The sequence below is a fragment of the Schistocerca gregaria genome, chromosome 3 (genome assembly GCF_023897955.1).
Source record: "Schistocerca gregaria isolate iqSchGreg1 chromosome 3, iqSchGreg1.2, whole genome shotgun sequence".
Taxonomy (NCBI): Eukaryota; Metazoa; Arthropoda; class Insecta; order Orthoptera; family Acrididae; genus Schistocerca; species Schistocerca gregaria.
Window position 1 is genome coordinate 673676420 of NC_064922.1, and position 21741 is coordinate 673698160.

A 21741-nucleotide genomic window follows, 5' to 3' on the forward strand; every position below is an offset into this window, starting at 1 on the left:
TAACAGTAGCTGTCCTGCGAACCTTGCAGAACTAGCACTCCTGAAAGAGAGCTTCTGTTCTGTTTGTAAGATACGAGACGAGGTACTGGCAGAAGTAAAGCTGTGAGGACGGTGCGTGAGTCGTGCTTCGGTAGCTCAGTTGGTAGAGCACTTGCCCACGAAAGGCAAAGGTCCCGAGATCGAGTCTCGGTCCAGCATTTTAATCTGTCACGAAGTTTCATCTCTTTATCTGTAACACAAGAATAACCTATTCTACACTCTCTCTCTTCAGTAATATTGTCAGATATGAAATACACTGACGCATAAGCCACGATTGGCAGCTCTACTTGCCAGATCAAATCTGTCTGCCGATTTAGGAAACCAAGCAGGATTTTTCAGTTTTTACTTTTACTAGCAATGCTTTACGAACTCAGCTATTCACACAGGCCTTGGCAACTTCTGCATACGTTGTGTCGAGTCGTACATTGCTCGCACAGTGGGAGGTAGACTGAAACTTTGCTGCAAGTTGTGAAAAGAACCACTGTAGCTTAAATGGCAGAATGTCAACACAAAAGAAGGCTTCGAAATGACTTGGTTACTTTGTAAAGAGTTGGCCTAGGGGTAACACTTTTGATTAGTTATCAAATGTCCTCAGTCCCCGGTTCGAAACGCGCCACCGCATAACTTTTCATTAATAATCAGCAGTGGCTGCATAAAACTTCCGGCATAAGAAGTTACCATTATTCTGCCAACGCCCTTGCCAAAGAAGGGCGGAGGAGCGAACAGAGGTTGTGGCCACCCTATTGTCCTTGGGGTTAGTAACTGCCCCTAAAGACGTAAGAAACAGAAACTATCAACGACATGAGGATGCCAAAGGCAATGGAAACCACTGCACATTACATGTGGCCTCAAAAAGTGTCATGATGATCTCTCCACTGGCAAAAGATTCCGAGTATGTCCCCCATGCGGATCTCCGCAGGGGACTGTCAAGGAACAGGTGGCCATGAGAAAAAGATGAAATAACCAACTAAAGGATAATGTTCTACAAGTCGGAGCGTGGAATGTCACAAGCCTTAACATTGTAGCGAAGCAGAAAGTCTGAAAAGGGAAATGCATAGCCCCAATCTAGATACAGTAGGCGTCAGTGAAGTGTAATGGAACGAATACAATTATTTCTGTTCAGATAAGCAAACGGTAGTATCAACAGCAGCAAGAAATGGTATAACAGGAATGGGATTCAATATGGATAGGAAGGTATTGCCGAGAGTGTGTTACCGTGAACAGTTCAGTGATAGGTTTGTTCATATCAGAATCGAAAGCAAGCCAACACCGACAACGATAGTTCAGGTATAAATACCGACGTCGCTAGCTAAAGATGAGGAGGTAGAGAAATTACATGAGGGTATTGGGAGGATAACACAGTACGTAAAGGGAGATGAAAATCTGATAGTCATGGGTGACGGGAACGCAGTTTATGGAAAGGATTAGGATAAGCAATTACAGGAAAATACAGGATTTGGAAAAGGAATGAAAGAGAAGAATTGCTAATTGAGTCCTTTCATACTATTCAGCTAGCAATAGCGAATAATCTGTTCAATAATTACGGTAAAGGCCGGGAAATACGAGCAGATTTTAGTTACATTACATCAATAGCAGACAGAGATTCCAAAATCAGATGCTACATTGTAAGCCGTACCGAGGAGGAGATATAGACTCAAATCACAATGTAGTAGTAATGAAGTGTAGGCTGAAGATTAAAAGAGTAATCCGGAAGAATCAATATCAAAAGAAGTGGGCTACAGAAGTGCTAAATACTGAAGAGATGCGCTTGAAGTTCTCTAAGGCAATAGGAAGAGCTCAGTAAGCAGTACAGTTGAAGAGGAATGGTCATCTCTAAAAAGGACAATCACAGAAGAAGGGAAGAACAGCACAGGTACAAAGACGAGAACAGCGAAGTAACCATAGGTAACAGATGAAATACTTCACCTGATCGGTGAAAGAAGAAAGTACGAAAATTTTTCAGGAAAATTTAAATTCAGGTCTCTGAGGAATGAAATAAATAGGAAGTTCATAGAAGCTAAGACACAATGGCTGCAGGAAAAATGCAAGGAAATTGAGAAAGAAGTGATTGTACGAAGGATTGACCCAGAATATAGGAAAGACAAAACAACATTCGATGAATTTCAGAGCAGTGGTGGTAATATTACGAGTGCAACGGGAATTCCACTGGTATATGCAGAAAAGAGAGCGAGTAGGTGAAAAGAGCTCACTGAAGGCCTCTGTGAGAGGGAAGATTTATCTGGTGTGACGGAAGAAGAAACAGGAGTCTATTTAGCAGAGACAAGTGTTCCACAACTAGGATCAGAATCGTATTACCCAGCTTAACCATATCAAACTATATAAGGGTAAAGTAATTGCTTTGATATGGATCAATGATCGCCTGCGAATATTCGATAGCTTGCAAGCTCTTAAATCAGCAACACGTCTAAGGCACTTGGGTCTAATTTCGTTATGTGTCATGTCAAACAATTGTCTGTCATGTCGACGGTGGCGCTATCTCTATCACCGTAAGCACTTATCTTACGTGTGTTCATGGTGTAGTATAAGGCTGGTTTCATTGGATGACACATTATAGATGACGGAACATTGCTCTTTATAAAAAAGTACTACCACGCAGTAGTAAATAGTGCTCAGACTACAGGACAATTATATTAAGGAAAGTGTCTCAACATGAAGGCTTAATTTGACGTTGAGTACTACAAATAACGACAATCTGCGTCGTCCAAGACACAGAGAGATAGCTAGGGCTATCGAGGGAGAACTATTCCCTCGATAGAACTTGAGGTTATAGTATCAGTTATTATATCTGGGACTAAGCATCCGTCTAATCAACCTTAATGTGTGCACGTCGAAGGATACTGCGTATTCCGTAATCCTTCTCAAATAATATAAGAGGTTGTTCAAGAACACGTGGACTCTCGTAGTTAGATCATAATTCGAAGCATTCTTGCTGTCTAAAATGATTTCCAACCACATGTTAGCCTTCGTTTAAATAAACTGGTTAATAAACTAAGCAGTTTCAATCGCAGTTGACAGCGTCAGGTGCTCCACAGAAACTTCATCATCAACAAAATGCCATTAGTAACTTCAGTGTATTCATAATCGAAGGTGGTTCTGCTACGTTAGTGCCTGCGTTCGTAGCGTTCTTGTTCTGTATGTTGATATTTTACTTGCTATGGGTTTATTTGTTACTGTCGCTTTTATTTGTAGTTCACTGTTGCTATTTGAGGTTACATACTGTGATTTTTTTTTCCTTTGGATGTAGTACGTGGAGCTGTGGACGTTAGAAAATTTAGTGACAAGTGGTGAAATGGAATTTTCTGACATACTCTTTCGTTTGAGTTCAGTAGACAGCTGCGGAGGCAACTGGACACATTCGCACCGTGCATGAGGATAACGCCAATGGGTAGAGCATGGCAACAGCATGGTTTCCTAGTTTTAAGAACAACCACTTTACATTACTGAATCTCCACGCTCAGGAAGACATTTGGGGTCTGGTGAATATCGTTAGAACTCATTAATCCTCAACGATCCTCGTCACTGTATTGGAGAACTGGAAAATACGATGAAAAACATGGTTCAAATGGCTCTGAGAACAATGTATTTAACATCTTTGGTCGTCAGTCCCCTAAGACTTAGAACTACTTAAACCTTACTAACCTAAGGACATCACACAACACCCAGCCACCACGAGGCAGAGAAAATCCCTGACCCCGCCGGGAATCGAACCCGGGAACCCTGGCGTGGGAGGCGACGACGCTACCGCACGACCACGAGATGCGGGCGAAAATGCGATGACATGTTGTAACCTCCCCACAAAATAATTTCCGTAACCTCCCAACAGTAGGAAATATAATTATTTATAGCTTTCAACGTAACCTCCCACAGATAAATTCCGTAACCTACCAATAACACAATGCGACTAATCTCGCAATAAAATTGTCGCTCACTTATAACCTTTAAATAATTGACTGTCAATTTAACCTGGTAAATTTTGGACGTCAGCAGTGCTGCGTCATGGCCCTGATACATCATTCTGAATAAACTGAAAAATCTTACCTTAATTAGGTAGCCGGATAACGCGTATATATCTGCTCCTATAAGAAATTTTTCTGGCGCAGCTAAGTGCAACGCTGGCCGATAGATTTGTCTTATATACACTCCTGGAAATGGAAAAAAGAACACATTGACAACGGTGTGTCAGACCTACCATACTTGCTCCGGACACTGCGAGAGGGCTGTACAAGCAATGATCACACGCACGGCACAGCGGACACACCAGGAACCGCGGTGTTGGCCGTCGAATGGCGCTAGCTGCGCGGCATTTGTGCACCGCCGCCGTCAGTGTCAGCCAGTTTGCCGTGGCATACGGAGCTCCATCGCAGTCTTTAACACTGGTAGCATGCCGTGACAGCGTGGACGTGAACCGTATGTGCAGTTGACGGACTTTGAGCGAAGGCGTATAGTGGGCATGCGGGAGGCCGGGCGGACGTACACCCGAATTGCTCAACACGTGGGGCGTGAGGTCTCCACAGTACATCGATGTGGTCGCCAGTGGTCGGCGGAAGGTGCACGTGCCCGTCGAACTGGCACCGGACCGCAGCGACGCACGGATGCACGCCAAGACCGTAGGATCCTACGAAGTGCCGTAGGGAACCGCACCGCCACTTCCCAGCAAATTAGGAACACTGTTGCTCCTGGGGTATCGGCGAGGACCATTCGCAACCGTCTCCATGAAGCTGGGCTACGGTCCCGCACACCGTTAGGCCGTCTTCCGCTCACGCCCCAACATCGTGCAGCCTGCCTCCAGTGGTGTCGCGACAGGCGTGAATGGAGGGACGAATGGAGACGTGTCGTCTTCAGCGATGAGAGTCGCTTCTGCCTTGGTGCCAATGATGGTCGTATGGGTTTTGGCACCGTGCAGGTGAGCGCCACAATCAGGACTGCATCCGACCGAGGCACACAGGGCCAACACCCGGCATCATGGTGTGGGGAGCGATCTCCTACACTGGCCGTACACCTCTGGTGATCGTCGAGGGGACACTGAATAGTGCACGGTACATCCAAACCGTCGTCGAACCCATCGTTCTACCATTCCCGGCAAGGGAACTTGCTGTTCCAACAGGACAATGCACGTCGGCATGTATCCCGTGCCACCCAACGTGAAGGTGTAAGTCAACTACCCTGGCCAGCAAGATCTCCGGATCTGTCCCCCATTGAGCATGTTTGGGACTGGATGAAGCGTCGTCTCACGCGGTCTGCACGTCCAGCACGAACGCTGGTCCAACTGAGGCGCCAGGTGGAAATGGCATGGCAAGCCGTTCCACAGGACTACATCCAGCATCTCTACGATCGTCTCCATGGGAGAATAGCAGCCTGCATTGCTGCGAAAGGTGGATACACACTGTACTAGTGCCGACATTGTGCATGCTCTGTTGCCTGTGTCTATCTGCCTGTGGTTCTGTCAGTGTGATAATGTGATGCATCTGACCCCAGGAATGTGTCAATAAAGTTTCCCCTTCCGGAGCAATGAATTCACGGTGTTCTTATTTCAATTTCCAAGAGTGTAAAAGGAAAGAACTGATTTTTCTTTTCAATAATTGGGATGACCAAGAATCGGAGAAATTAGTAAATTCTTTAAATTGAAATGAATGATTGTCAAAAGTTACTTTTTATGAGAAAGAATCTTACTAAGCGATTTTTTTTAAAAAACATTTACTTGGGACTTGATATAACGATACTACATACGCGCGGCGCTGCTTTTACCTTATACTACAACGCTCAGACTCCGCCATCGCTGCACACGACCGGCCCAGCCAACACGATACACCAGACTGCTCGCTAGCCACTACTTACTGCTACTGCCACACAGTTCCTACTGCAGTCAACACTGCTCTTTGGTATCAGATTCTATTAAAGCTTACATGTCGCAGGCAGCGCGTGAACAATCCATCGAAATTACATCTGCTCGACTGCGCTAGCAACAAACTCTTTAATCATGGACCTCTTACACTGTGACCATTTCACTATCGTTTGTCACTTGTATGCTATGGGGAAAATTCAGAAAAATGTTGTATAGGTACCGCATGCTCTAAGCCAAAACCCCAAAAATCAACGGTTGGCCATGTTTACATTTCTGCTTGCTCGTCTTCAATTGGCTTTTGAAAAACATCGAATATTTCTATCCTGTATCGTTACTGATGGGGATATATTGTGCTTTATCATAATATAAGGAAAAGAGAGGAAGGTTTGAGCCCAGAAAAAGCAGCAACTCACCGTAAAAAAGACCTGCACGCATCCACAAAGACAATGTTATAAATTAGGTGGAACACCGAAAATGCTATCATCGATTTGCTTCCCTGAGATATAACCATCGCTGTTGACACTTACGGACAACCACTGAGACATCTTGCAGACGCAGTCCAAGACCACGACCAAGAATACTGTGTGAAGTGACGCTCCTCCAGTATAACGCTCGCACGCATCCTGCTGAACCAGCAAAAAGCGCTGTACAGGGGTTCGGTTCGGAAGTCATACCACACCAACCAAATTCATCTAATCTTGTGCCCTCACATATTTACCTTTGCCACTCTCTACAGAACAGCCTTCGACGAACTTCCTTTCCAGATGAAAACGCTCTCCTAATACAATTCGACAAGGTATTTGCCTCAAAACCACGCAGTTTCCCTGGTCGCGAAATCCAAACTTTACTTGAGCACTGGCAATCATTGGTAAACAATGAAGGAGAATATACCGACGACTAAAGTGTCTATTATATAAATCTGTTGTGTTTATAAAAATTACAGAAAAACTTCGCAAATCACCCACCGCCCTTATTAACCAACAGTAAGTGACTTAAAATTATGAGCGGTAAGTTATGCGTATGTTTGAACTATAATAGATATGATCAGCTTTTCTGGATATGCATTCAAACACAGCACCTTTAGACAATGTAGACCAACAACCGATTTCTTTTGTGACCGAAACTCGAATGCAGAACTGATATTCATTGCTTACTAGGCTTAAAGATACATGATAACGCAATTTTTAAGTAGCACTAGTTAGTAAATCAGAACTAGAAAAACGTGACGAAAATATTTGTACCTGGGCCGTGACTGCTATTCAGCAACTATTGTGCCTATTACCTGACAACGATAGATGTTAAATATGATTTGATTCGCAAGTAACAACTTAAAATGACGTGACTTAAAGCACTGTGTTGGATTTCAACGCAGAATCTAATTTGTCTATTAACTACGCTGAATCAGAAACTAGATATTAATTTTTTCAGCGTTAGTGAGATTTCTAAAACTGATATGCTGACATTAACGAATAATTTTTGTCTTCATGTCATTCGAGCGCGGTTCCTGCCATCCTTGTTTTCTGTCGCATATTGACGTTATATGCACATTTCTTTCAGCTTTGCCGAAATGTAACTCCGTTTTATCAGGAAAAAACGTAAGTACGAGTTCCTTGCTGACAGTGAATCGAACCACACACATGTAATTGTTTACTGCACGTTAAATCATGGAGGGCTCCAGTAGTAAGGGAAAGCGTAGAAGAAAAGATTAGATGAGAATGAAATTTTCACTCTGCAGCGGAGTGTGCGCTGATGTGAAACTTCCTGGCAGATTAAAACTGTGTGCCGGACCGAGACTCGAACTCGGGACCTTTTCTTTTGCCGGCAAGTGCTCCACTAACTGAGCTACCCAAGCACGACTCACGGCCTGTCCTCATAGCTGTACTTCTGTCAGTACCTCGTCTTCAACCTTCCAAACTTTACAGAAGCTCTCCTGCGAACATTGTAGAACTAGCACTCCTGAATGAAAGGATACTGGGGAGACATGGCTTAGCCACAGCCTCGGGTATGTTTCCAGAATGAGATTTTCACTCTGCAGCGGAGTGTGCGCTGAAATGAAACTTCGTGGCAGATTAAAATTGTTTGCCGGACCAAGACTCGAACTCGGGACCTGTGTCTTTCGCGGCAAAGTGCTTTAGCAACTGAGCTACCCAAGCACGACTCACACCCCCTCCTCACACCTACACTTCTGCCAGTACCTCGTCTCATAGCTTCCAAACTTTACAGAAGCACTCCTGCGAACCTTGCAGAACTAGCACTCCTGGAAGAAAGGATATCGGAGACATGTCTCAACCGCAGCCTTGGGTATATTTCCAGAATGAGATTTTCAATCTGCAGCGGAGTGTGCGCTGATATGAAACTTCCTGGCAGATTAATACTGTGTGGGGGACCGAGACTTGAAGTAGGGACCTTTGCCTCTTGCGGGCAAGTGGTCTACAAAAGTTCGCAGGAGAGCTTCTGTAAAGTTTGGAAGGTAGGAGTCGAGGTACTGGCAGAAGTAAAGGTGTGAGGACGGGGCCTGAGTCGTGCTTGAGTAGCTCAGTTGGTAGAGCACTTGCCCGCGAAAGCCAAAGGTCCCGAGTTCGAGTGTCGGTCCGGTACACAGTTTTAACCTGCCAAGAAGTTTAGGTTAGATGAGAATATGGGCTTGGGACAAGGAAAGCGAGAGCACAAATACTGATTTAGCTCTGCAATAAATTTCAGCGAGTAATAGCGAATGCTCTGTTCAAGATGACAGGAACAGGAAATATACTCGGATAAGGCCGGGTGACGGGAAGATGTAAGTTAGATTACATCACGGTCAATCAGAGGATCCGAAGTTAGATATTGGATTGTAACGCTACCCAGGGGAACATATAAACTCAGATCATAATGTAGTAGCGATGTAGAGTCTGCTGAAGTTCGAGACATTATCCAGGAAGAATCAATATGCAAAAAAGTGGAATACGGATGTATTAAGAATTGACGAGATAATCTTCAAGTTCACTAAGGCTGTAGATACAGCACCGAGGAATAGCTCAATAGGAAATGCATTTGAAGAAGAATGGACATCTCAAAAAAAGGGCAATGGCAGAAGTTGGAAAGAAAAACACAGGTGCAAAGAAGGTAATTGCGAAGAAATCATAGGAAACAGAAGAAATAATTCAGCTGTTCGATGAAAGAATGACGTACAAAAATACTCAGGGAAATTCAGGTACATATAAATACAAGTCCCTGAGGAATAAAATAAATCGGAAGTGCAGGGGACCTGAGACGAAATGACCGCATGAAGACTGTGAAGAAATCGAAAAAGCAGTGTTTGTCCCAAGGGCTGACTCAGTTTAAAGGAAATTCAATAGAACCTTCGTAGAACTGAAAACAAGAGTCATAAAATTAAGAGGGTAATAGGAATTCCACTGCTAAATGCAGACGAGATGGAAAGAGTACATTCAAGGCTTCTTTGAGAGGAAAGATTTGTTTGATGTGAAAGAAGAAGAAACAGGAGTCGATTTAGAAGAGATAATGGAGCCAGTATCAGAATCAGAATTTAAGTGAGCTTAGGAGGACTTATGATCAAATATAACAGAAGGTATACACAGCACTCCATCAGAAGTTCTTGAATCATTGCGGGAAGTGGCAACAAAATGACTATTCAAGTTGGTATGTGGAATGTATAAGTCTGGCGACATACCATCTGGCTTTCGGAAAATATCACCTATCCCATTCCGAAGACCATAAGAGCTGACAACAGCGAGAATTATCGCACAATCAGCTTAACGTCTCTTGCAGTCATGTAGCTGCCCAGTATAATATTCAGCAGAATTGAAGAGAAAATTGAGGACGTATTAGATGACGATCAGTTTGTACACTCCTGGAAATGGAAAAAAGAACACATTGACAACGGTGTGTCAGACCCACCATACTTGCTCCGGACACTGCGAGAGGGCTGTACAAGCAATGATCACACGCACGGCACAGGGGACACACCAGGAACCGCGGTGTTGGCCGTCGAATGGCGCTAACTGCGCAGCATTTGTGCACCGCCGCCGTCAGTGTCAGCCAGTTTGCCGTAGCATACGGAGCTCCGTCGCAGACTTTAACACTGGTAGCATGCGGCGACAGCGTGGACGTGAACCGTATGTGCAGCTGACGGACTTTGAGCGAGGGCGTATAGTGGGCATGCGGGAGGCCGGGTGGACGTACCGCCGAATTGCTCAACACGTGGGGCGTGAGGTCTCCACAGTACATCGATGTTGTCGCCATTGGTCGGCGGAAGGTGCACGTGCCCGTCGACCTGGGACCGGACCGCAGCGACGCACAGATGCACGCCAAGACCGTAGGATCCTACGAAGTGCCGTAGGGAACCGCACCGCCACTTCCCAGCAAATTAGGGACACTGTTGCTCCTGGGGTATCGGCGAGGACCATTCGCAACCGTCTCCATGAAGCTGGGCTACGGTCCCGCATACCGTTAGGCCGTCTTCCGCTCACGCCCCAACATCGTGCAACCCGCCTCCAGTGGTGTCGCGACAGGCGTGAATGGAGGGACGAATGGAGACGTGTCGTCTTCAGCGATGAGAGTCGCTTCTGCCTTGGTGCCAATGATGGTCGTATGCGTGTTTGGCGCCGTGCAGGTGAGCGCCACAATCAGGACTGCATACGACCGAGGCACACAGGGCCAACACCCGGCATCATGGTGTGGGGAGCGATCTCCTACACTGGCCGTACACCTCTGGTGATCGTCGAGGGGACACTGAATAGTGTACGGTACATCCAAACCGTCATCGAACCCATCGTTCACCCATTCTTAGACCGGCAAGGGAACTTGCTGTTCCAACAGGACAATGCACGTCGGCATGTATCCCGTGCCACCCAACGTGAAGGTGTAAGTCAACTACCCTGGCCAGCAAGATCTCCGGATCTGTCCCCCATTGAGCATGTTTGGGACTGGATGAAGCGTCGTCTCACGCGGTCTGCACGTCCAGCACGAACGCTGGTCCAACTGAGGCGCCAGGTGGAAATGGCATGGCAAGCCGTTCCACAGGACTACATCCAGCATCTCTACGATCGTCTCCATGGGAGAATAGCAGCCTGCATTGCTGCGAAAGGTGGATATACACTGTACTAGTGCCGTCATTGTGCATGCTCAGTTGCCTGTGTCTATGTGCTTGTCGTTCTGTCAGTGTGATCATGTGATGTATCTGACCCCAGGAATGTGTCAATAAAGTTTCCTCTTCCTGGGACAATGAATTCACGGTGTTCTTATTTCAATTTCCAGGAGTGTATTTAGGAAGGGCAAAGGCAACAGAGAGGGAATTCTGAAGTAGTGGTTCATAATGGAAGTAAAAAAAAAAAGATCGAGACACTCTCATAGGAGAAAGCGTTCGACAATTATAAATGGTGCACGATGTTCAAAATTCTCAAAGAAATAGGGGTACGCTATAGTGAAAGACCGGTAATATACAGTAAGTACAAGAACCAAGAGGGAGCAATAAGGGTGGTCGACGAAGAACTAAGTGCTCGGATTAAAAGTGATATAAGACAGGGATGTAGTCTTTCGCGCACTACTGTTCAATCTGTACATCAAAAAAGGAATGGTGGGAATAAAAGAAAGGCTTAGGAGTGGTATTAAAGTTCAAGGTGAAAGGATATAAGTGGGATAATTCCCTGATGACAATGCTATCCCGAGTGAAACTACGGTAGAATTACATAATCTGCTGAATGGAATTAACACTCTAATGAGTTCGCAGTATGGATTGAGAGTATATCGCAAGAGGACAAAAGTAATGAGGAGTAGAAGAAATTAGAACAGTGTGAAATTTAACATCATAATTGACGGTCACGATATAGATGAAGTTAAAGAATTCTGCTACCTAGGTAGTAAAATAACCTGTGACAGACAGAGCAAGGAGGACATCAAATGCAGACTCGCTATGGCAGAAAAAGGCATCCCTGGCAAAGAGAAGTCTACCTATATCATATGTCGGCCTTAAATTGATTAAGAAACTTCTGAGAATGTACGTCTGGAGTACAGCATTGTCTGGTAGTGAAGCATGGACTATGGAAAAACCGGAACAGAAGGGAAACGAAGCATTTGAGATGTACCGCTGCAGACGGATGTTTAAAATTAGGTCTACTGAAAAGGTGAGGAAGGAGGAGGTTCTATGCAGACTCGTATAGGAAAGGAATAAGTGGAGAAGTGGCACGTTAACAGGACATCTGTACATCAAGGAGTGACTTCCTTGGTACTGGAGGCAGCTGTAGAAGGCACATCAAACCAGTCAGAAGACTGATGACTCGAACAATTCTGCTTGGTTATCTTACATTGTTGTAGTCGCTGTTACAGTGTTGAAGGTATGATCCACGGTTATTTTCCAACCTGGCAAACAACTATTTTGCTCGGTCCTACAGATGTGTGTCTTGTTTCTAGCGACGTTTGCTGTGTTGTCGCTTATTACAGACGTTTACAGTAATGCACATAATTGATTATCATCATTCGTGGTGTATCATAGATGTTACTAAACTGAATTTGTGTTTCCTTTTTACACAGAAATAAGATGTCCATTAAATGCATGCAAACGTTTCTTGAAACGTTGCTTTGCTGTTACGGAGACGCTCTCTTGGTGCACTCTCATTATGATAGTATATCTCCTAGAGCTGTGTTAACAGTTATGCCTTTTACAAAATCTAATGATGTATGTCTACCCACTCGAGACTATTCATTTTAAATAAATAATAATAATAATCATATGTCACAGATTCCATTAAGTACACTAACACCTAAGATATTCCCTTAAAAAGACCTATAGTTATTGCAAAAGCAATAATGCCTAAAAAGAACAGTTGTAATACAGAAAAGGCAGCAAAATAGTAAAGTAGGTCTGTGGTGATGGGGGCTACGTACAGCCTACATTCTCGAATGTGTCACTTTTTAATTTAGAGCAGCTTGCACCTGTAAAATTTGCTATTTAGGACCTCATCTCGGAAGGATGAACACTGTAGTTGCAATGCACCCACACTTACAAACAGAAAAAAAAGGCAATGCAGCAGATGCATAGTAATACAAAATAATAAAATGAGAAAATGAGAGACGATGCCCATAAAAAAATCTCGAAATCCATACAGTACACAAACAAAGCTTTCAATTCCGTCGGAGAAGGAGTAGCGGAAGCTAATGGCAAAGCATCTGTGTGACGTTAAGTCCATTAAGCAAACACGTGTGTACAAGTCTGCTACGGCGGTGCATTGGTTCCTTGTGCTCAGTTGGCGAACTCGCATCTCGTGTGAGAGGCTTATCTTTAGCAACCTGTTGCTGTAACGGTTCTCTAGCAAGTGTATCCCTGTGCTCGTCTTCTCACGTAAATTTTGAAAACCAGCCATCGCGATGCAACACGAAATCAGTAGCGTATCGACCTGCTTCAATATTATTTCTGTTTCCGAAAATCCTTACCACTGCTACACAACATGAAATGTTTTATGTATTTGTTGCAGAGGTACACTGATTTACCTTCAGTACACAGTACACAGAATTTCTTCACAGTATTACTTCCTATTTCAACAGTATTCATGGCAGCATTCACCTGAGTGTCGCTCACTCTCCGTTAGCCAGAGTTATTTCATTCGCTAAAGGTATCCACCTTAGCACTGTTAGACCAGATATTATAAGATAATTTGCCAAAGTTAAATATTATAAAGTCAATAACAATTTTTGTATATTTGATAGAATTTGTTACACGCTTGCCTCATAGTGCTGCATTCTGCGCTGTATGTTGCTAGTTTCTAATATTTAGAAAGTAGTACAAACTTCATAATTATTTCCTGCAAAATTGGCGAAACATTAGCTCTCTCGGAGCAAGCTGATCGCGAACACTCCTCATTTAACCTGTGGTTCAAATAGTCTCTACTAGGTGCCATGTAGAGTCCGTCTCTCTCCCTTCCTCTCTCGCTCTCTCTCTCTGTCTCTCTCTCTCTCTCTCTCTCTCTCTCTCTCTCTCTCTCTCTCTCTCTCTCTCACACACACACACACACACACACACACACACACACACACACACACACACACACCACGTCTATACATTTCAAGATTTCGTTTTGCAAATCACGTAAAAAAGTGTGGGTATTCAGGCGAGAGAGAGCAGCCACTGTAATGCTGACACTCGGACGTAGCAGTTTAAGGTGGGGTATGTTTTGAGCCATGGTTGCTTAAGATACCAGTGCAGACCAGCACATGACACCTTCCACCTCTTTTTTTGCCACAGTGACAACGCAGGCAAGTAAATGTGTGGTACCTGTTACAAAATGCTTCCTGCACTCCTCTTTGCTTTGGCTTTGTGTTGTACTTTGCTGGTTCTTTTCTTTTATTTTCTTGTTCTGGAACGACTGAAGAGGTACTGGTGCATCACAGTGTTCGAGCACGAGTTTCAGAACACCAGAGGGTACTGGCTACCCCTGCGACGTAATGCTAGCTGTGCTTCCTCTGAAGCAGTGAGCTGGCTGCCCTGCCACAGGCAGGCGGGACTTGCAACCTCTCATCGCTCCTCTCCCCTCGGGCGGTCTGAGTTCCTGTTTGTCTATGCTCGTAGCTGACGGCCATGTTGTGGGGTCCGCCCTATAGTATCTCCTTCCCACTGACAGCAGTCCTTCTCCTACACCAGTTTTGCTGTGGACAGTGGTTCACATCCCTGCATGCTTATCCGGCATTCAGTTTTGTGTGACTTACCCACTTCAGTGACTCCCTTGATTAGCTCACGAGTGATATTTTCCTACCTGATCCTTGCATCGTTCTACCACAGAAGTTTCAAGCATCATTCCGTTCTTGTCCTGTCGTATGTATGTGCGTAAGAGACAACAGGGAGGCCGGGGCACACACACACGTACTTTTTTAATTTGAAAATTTCTTTGGTTACTTTTATCGCGTTTAAAATTGTTTAAATTTTTGACGCTGCTACTAAAATATAACTTGTTTTATATACTTCCAACTTAGTCACGTTGTAGAGTTCAAAATAATGTTAGATTAGCTCAAATCGAATGCGGAAATGTGTCTTGGTATGGACAAGTTTACACAATCATGACCTCACATTTGCGTCTATCATAACACAATAAATTTTTCCAAATATTTTTTGTCGTTAGAAAATTATTAGCCAATCGACATGGCAGAAGACAAAAATGTTACTACAGTAAACCAAGCTTTTCGCAAACTACAGCTATCCGTATCACATGGCATAAACAGATGTAATAATGTTAATGAAAGTCCTTTTAATCACCAGTCTGAGTTGGAACTTCTGTACACAAAAAATAATATGGCTCCTAGGGCAAAATCATCGTGATTCTCCGTTATACATATAAAAAACTGGACTCTTGGTTGATTTCTTTTTGACAGGTTGTATCGTTTCAAACAAAAGCGCAGAGACAGTTTCATCATCTTTATCAGGCTGCTGTGGGTTATAACAAAAATGAAGAACTGGGTGGAACGTCCGTTGAGAAGGGACAGCTTGCTAACAAGTGACTTAGAAGGACTAGTTTGTGAGAGGAGAATGAGAGAAAGGCGTAGATACAGGATGATAGATGACATACACGGAAGAGAAAATTATGTGTACCTAAACAGGATAATACGAGACCATCCAGACATACCATATAAAAACCTGCCTTGGAGCAGAACACTAATTATGACATCAGAAGTAGGCCAATGCATACTTTTCTTGTTCTCACTTTTTGCAATTTCTTACCCGTATCAGTCCTTGCTCTCATAGAATTAATTCTTGCTGTTCATATAGCGTATTTAACATTTTCTATCTTCATTAGTCTTATAGTTTCATTTTTTAGATTGCGTTTTGTACTACTCTTCTTGAAGTTTGCTTCCGAACGGTGTAAGGCAAATAGAAACGCAAAACAGTCAGTAAACGCACCCCAACAGTGGTGTGTAAATGTCCCCCATCGCCATGTTTGAAACAGAATCGAAACTAAATTACTAAGTTTCAGGCTTTCGAATTATATAAACGTGATTCGTACACTAGAATAAGCTCATGTGAACGAACATTATATAGACTACTGGCCATTAAAATTGCTACACCAAGAAGAAATGCAGATGACAAACGGGTATTCATTGGACAAATGTATTATACTACGACTGACATAGGATTACATTTCCACGAAATTTGGGCGCATAGATCCTGAGAAATCAGTACCGAGAACAACCACGTGTGGCCGTAATAACGGCCTTGATACGCCTGGGCATTGAGTCAAATAGAGCTTGGATGGCGTATTGAGGTACAGCCGCCCATGCAGCTTCAACACGATACCACAGTTCATCAGGAGTAGTGATTGGCGTATTGTGACGAGCCAGTTGCTCGGTCCCCATTGACCAGACGTTTGCAGTTGGTGAGAGATCTGGAGAATGTGCTGGCCAGGGCGTCAGTCGAACATTTTCTGTATCCATAAAGGCACGTAAGGGACCTGCAACATGCGGTCGTACATTATCCTTTTGAATTGTGGGGTTTCACATGGACCGAATGAAGGGTAGAGCCACGGGTCGTAACAAAAATGATTCAAATGGCTCTGAGCACTATGGGACTTAACGTCTATGGGCATCAGTCCCCTACAACTACTTAAACCTAACTAATCTAAGGACAGCACACAACACCCAGTCATCACGAGGCAGAGAAAACCCCTGACCCCGCCGGGAATCGAACCTGGGAAGCCAGGTGTGGGAAGCGAGAACGCTACCACACGACCACGAGATTCGGACGGGTCGTAACACATCTGAAATATAACGTTCACTGTCAAAGTGCCGTCAGTACGAGCAAGAGGTGACCGAGACGTGTAACCAATGGCATCCCATACCATTACACCGGGTGATACGCCAGGATGGCGATGACGAATGCACGCTTCCAGTGTGCGATCACCGCGATGTCGCCAAACACGGATGCGACCATCATGATGCTGTAAACAGAACCAGGATTAATCCGAAAAAGCGACGTTTTGCCACTCGTGCACCGAGGTTCGTCGCTGAGTACACCATCGCAGGCGCTCCTGTCTGTGATGCAGCATCATGAGTAGCCGCAGCCATGGTCTCCGAGCTGATAGTCCATGCTGCTGCAAACGTCGTCGAACTGTTCGTGCAGATGGTGGTTGTTTTGCAAACGTCCCCATCTCTTGACTCAGGGATCGAGGCGTTGCTGCACGATCCGTTATAGCCATGCGAATAAGATGACTGTCAGCTCAACTGCTAGTGACACGAGGCCTTTGCGATCCAGCACGGCGTTCCGTATTACCCTCCTGAACCCACCGATTCCATATTCTTCTAACAGTCGTTGGATCTCGACCAGCGGGAGCAGCAATGTCGCGATAAGATAAACCGCAATCGCGATAGGCTACAATCCGACCTTTATCAAAGTCGAAAACGTTATGGTACGTATGTCTCCTCCTTACAGGAGGCATCACAACAACGTTTCACCAGGCAACGCCGGTGAACTTCTGTTTGTGTATGAGAAATCGGTTGGAAACTTTCCTCATGTCAGCACGTCGTAAGTGTCGCCACCGGCGTCAACCTTGCGTGATTACTCTGAAAAGCTAATAATTTGCATATCGCAGCATCTTCTCCCTGTCGGTTAAATTTCGCGTCTGTAGCAGGTCATCTTCAACGTGCTGCGAATAAATAGAAAGAAAGAGCAATTATCATTTAGCTACAATATAGCAGGTCAGCAACTGGAAGCAGTTAATTGCATAAATTATCTGTTAGTACGAATTGGGAGTGATTTAAAATGGAATGATCATATAAAGTTGATCGTCGGTAAAGCAGATGCCAGACTGAGATTCGTTGGAAGAGTCCTAAGCAGATGCAATCCGAAAACAAAGGAAGGAGGTTACGGTACACTTGTTCTCCCACTGTTGGAATACTGCTCAGCAGTGTGGGAACCGTACTCCGTACTAGATGGGGTTGATAGAAGAGATAGAGAAGATCCAACGGAGAGCAGCGTGCTTCGTTACAGGATGATTTAGTAATCGCGAAAGCGTTACGGAGATGATAAACTCCAGTGGAAGACTGAGCAGGAAAGACGCTCAGTAGGTCGGTACGGGCTATTGTTGAAGTTTCAAGAACGTACCTTCACCGAGGAGTGAAGCAGTATATTGCTACCTCCTACGTATATCTCGCGAAGAGACCATGAGGATAAAATCAGAGAGATTGGACCCCACACAGAAGCATACCGGCAATCCTTCTTTCCACGAACAATACGAGACTGGAATAGAAGGAAGAACCGATAGAGGTACCCAAGGTACCCTCCGCCACACACCGTGAGCTGGCTTGCGGAGTATGGATGTAGATGTAGATGTAGAGGTATAGAAATTAGTGTATTTAGCTATTGAAATTCTAAGCCAAATGATCCGTAAGTAACCAAATTTACTGATCTTGCATCATTAAAAAAAATATTTTTTTTTCGATATTCAGTCCGTTGGTCCGGTAAAATTGGTGACTGCCCTCAGTAGACTTCAGTGCTAATCTTGTCTTGTCGGTAGCGCTCTGGCAAGAATGGTTCCCGAGAAAAGTGCTCTACACAGAACTGCTGTGTCCCCTACATTCACTTTGAATAAACGCAATCTTTCTGTTTTGTAAATGGGCTTTCAACCAATTTCGCGGGCTCATGTAGACAGGTGTGGACTGCAGCTGACGCCTCCCGCTGCCAGCGACTTGACCCTGTGTAACTGAGCTCCCGCAGTTGTAACTAGCACGGCCCTTTCTCCCTGCTCCACCTCTACGTTCCGGAGGCGTGCCACGTTCTGCCCCGGTGCCTGACGCTGCTCCCGCGTGTCTGCAGCGGCCAGCATCCACTCGAGCCGCGGCTTCGGCGGCTACCGCCCTCGCGGCCCGTCCCGCTGCCGCCGCTGCCTGGGGCCCAGCACGCCGGCCGCCGCGCTCTGGGGTTGCGCATGCGCGCTGCACGCCGCGCTGCTCGTGCAGGCCGCCCGCACCGCCGTCTCCGCCAACAGCGCCACCGAAGACACCGACCTCACGGTGCTCGCAGCGGTGAGTAACGCACGTCCTGAGCCACCACATAAGGCGCTCTGACAGGTGAACAGGTAGCAAGCAAGCACAATGGCTCTGATTCCTGTCTCTCTACCTCCACTCCAAGTAAACTGCATTTAGATTGTGGCCGACCAACTAAATGTACGAACCAGGACTTGTAGCATCATGGTCTTTCCAGTTGAACAAGAAAAGGTGACAAGACGTAATTAATCTGAAATATGAACCCACGTGAATTGTAAATGGTTGCGAAAACACACTTTACCTCTTAGCCACAAACAATCCAGAGCCATCATGACTGATACAGGGATTTGTGATCATAAGGTCGTTGTAGCTAGGCTCAATACCGTTTCTTCCAAATCCACCAGAAACAAACGCAAAATAATTTTATTTAAAAAAGCGGATAAAGTGTCACTAGATTCCTTCCTAAGAGACAATCTCCATTTCTTCCGAACTGACTTTGCAAATGTAGACGAGATGTGGCTCAAATTCAAAGATATAGTAGCAACAGCAATTGAGAGATTCATACATAATAAATTGGTAAGAGATGGAACGGATCCCCCGTGGTACACATAACAGGTCCGAACGCTGTTGCAGAGGCTACGAAAAAGCATGCAAAGTTCAGAAGAACGCGAAATCCCGAAGATTGGCTAAAATTTACCGACGCGTGAAATTAGGCACGGACTTCAATGCGAGATGCCTTTAATAGGTTCCACAACGAAACATTTTCTCGAAGTTTGGTAGAAAATACGAAGAGATTCTGGTCGTATGTAAAGTACACAAGCGGCAAGACGCATTCAATACGTTCGCTGCTCTGTGCCGATGGTACTGTTACCGACGACTGTGCCGCTAAAGCGGAGGTATTGAACGCACTTTTCCAAAATTCCTTCACCAAGGAAGACGAATGGAATACTCCACAATTTGAAACACGGACATCTGCTAGCATGAGTTTCTTAGATGTAGATACCTAAGGGGTTGCGAAGCAACTCAAATCTCTTGATACCGGCAAGTCTTGAGGTCCACATTGTACACCGATTAGGTCCCTTTCAGATTACGCTGATACAATACCTCCCTACTTAGCAATCATATACAACCGCTCGCTCACCGACAGATCTGTACCCACAGATTGGAAAATTGCGCAGGTCGCACCAGTGTTTAAGAAGTGTAGTAGTAGTATTCAATCGAACTACAGACCTGTATCATTGACGTCGGTTTGCAGTAGGGTTTTGGAGCATACACTGTATTCAAACAGTATGGATCACCTCGAAGGGAACGAGCTATTGATACGAAATCGGCACCGGTACAGAAAACATTGCTCTTGTGCAACGCAGCTAGCTCTTTATTCGCACGGAGTAATGTCCGCTATCTACAGTGGATCTCAAGTTCATTCCGTATTACTAGATTTTCGGAAAGCTTTTGATTCCGTTCCTCACAAGTGACTTCCAATCAAGCTGCAGGCCTATGGGGCGACTGGATTCGTGATTTCCTGTCAGGAAGGTCGCAGTTCATACTAATAGACAGCAAATCATCGAGTAAAACTGAAGTGATATCTGTTGTTCCCCAGGGAAGTGTCCTGGGACCTCTGTTGTTCCTGATCTACACTCCTGGAAATGGAAAAAAGAACACATTGACACCGGTGTGTCAGACCCACCATACTAGCTCCGGACACTGCGAGAGGGCTGTACAAGCAATGATCACACGCACGGCACAGCGGACACACCAGGAACCGCGGTGTTGGCCGTCGAATGGCGCTAGCTTGTGCACCGCCGCCGTCAGTGTCAGCCAGTTTGCCGTGGCATACGGAGCTCCGTCGCAGACTTTAACACTGGTAGCATGCCGCTACAGCGTGGACGTGAACCGTATGTGCAGTTGACGGACTTTGAGCGAGGGTGTATAGTGGGCATGCGGGAGGCCGGGTGGATGTACCGCCGAATTGCTCAACACGTGGGGCGTGAGGTCTCCACAGTACATCGATGTTGTCGCCAGTGGTCGGCGGAAGGTGCACGTGCCCGTCGACCTGGGACCGGGCCGCAGCGACGCACAGATGCACGCCAAGACAGTAGGATCCTACACAGTGCCGTAGGGGACCGCACCGCCACTTCCCAGCAAATTAAGGACACTGTTGCTCCTGGGGTATCGGCGAGGACCATTCGCAACCGTCTCCATGAAGCTGGGCTACGTTCCCGCACACCGTTAGGCCGTCTTCCGCTCACGCCCCAACATCGTGCAGCCCGCCTCCAGTGGTGTCACGACAGGTGTGAATGGAGGAACGAATGGAGACGTGTCGTCTTCAGCGATGAGAGTCGCTTCTGCCTTGGTGCCAATGATGGTCGTATGCGGGTTTGGCGCCGTGCAGGTGAACGCCACAATCAGGAGAGCATCCCCGGCATCATGGTGTGGGGAGCGATCTCCTACACTGGCCGTACACCTCTGGTGATCGTCGAGGGGACACTGAATAGTGCACGGTACATCCAAACCGTCATCGAACCTATCGTTCTACCATTCCTAGACCGGCAAGGGAACTTGCTGTTCCAACAGGACAATGCACGTCCGCATGTATCCCGTGCCACCCAACGTGCTCTAGAAGGTGTAAGTCAACTACCCTGGCCAGCAAGATCTCCGGATATGTCCCCCATTGAGCATGTTTGGGACTGGATGAAGCGTCGTCTCACGCGGTCTGCACGTCCAGCACGAACGCTGGTCCAACTGAGGCGCTAGGTGGAAATGGCATGGGGCATGGCAAGCCGTTCCACAGGACTACATCCAGCATCTCTACGATCGTCTCCATGGGAGAATAGCAGCCTGCATAGCTGCGAAATGTGGATATACACTGTACTAGCGCCGAC

At 45.7% G+C, this 21741-nt stretch overlaps 1 protein-coding gene across 1 annotated transcript in view; it reads left to right on the forward strand.

Annotated features, from left to right (window-relative positions):
- The window catches only part of LOC126355777 (uncharacterized), a 132520-nt gene that overhangs the window by 87351 nt on the left and 23428 nt on the right, over positions 1-21741 (forward strand). The window contains exon 5 of the mRNA XM_050006181.1: positions 18690-18898. Coding sequence (XP_049862138.1) covers positions 18690-18898 — 209 coding nt within the window. The remainder of the gene's footprint in view (positions 1-18689; positions 18899-21741) is intronic.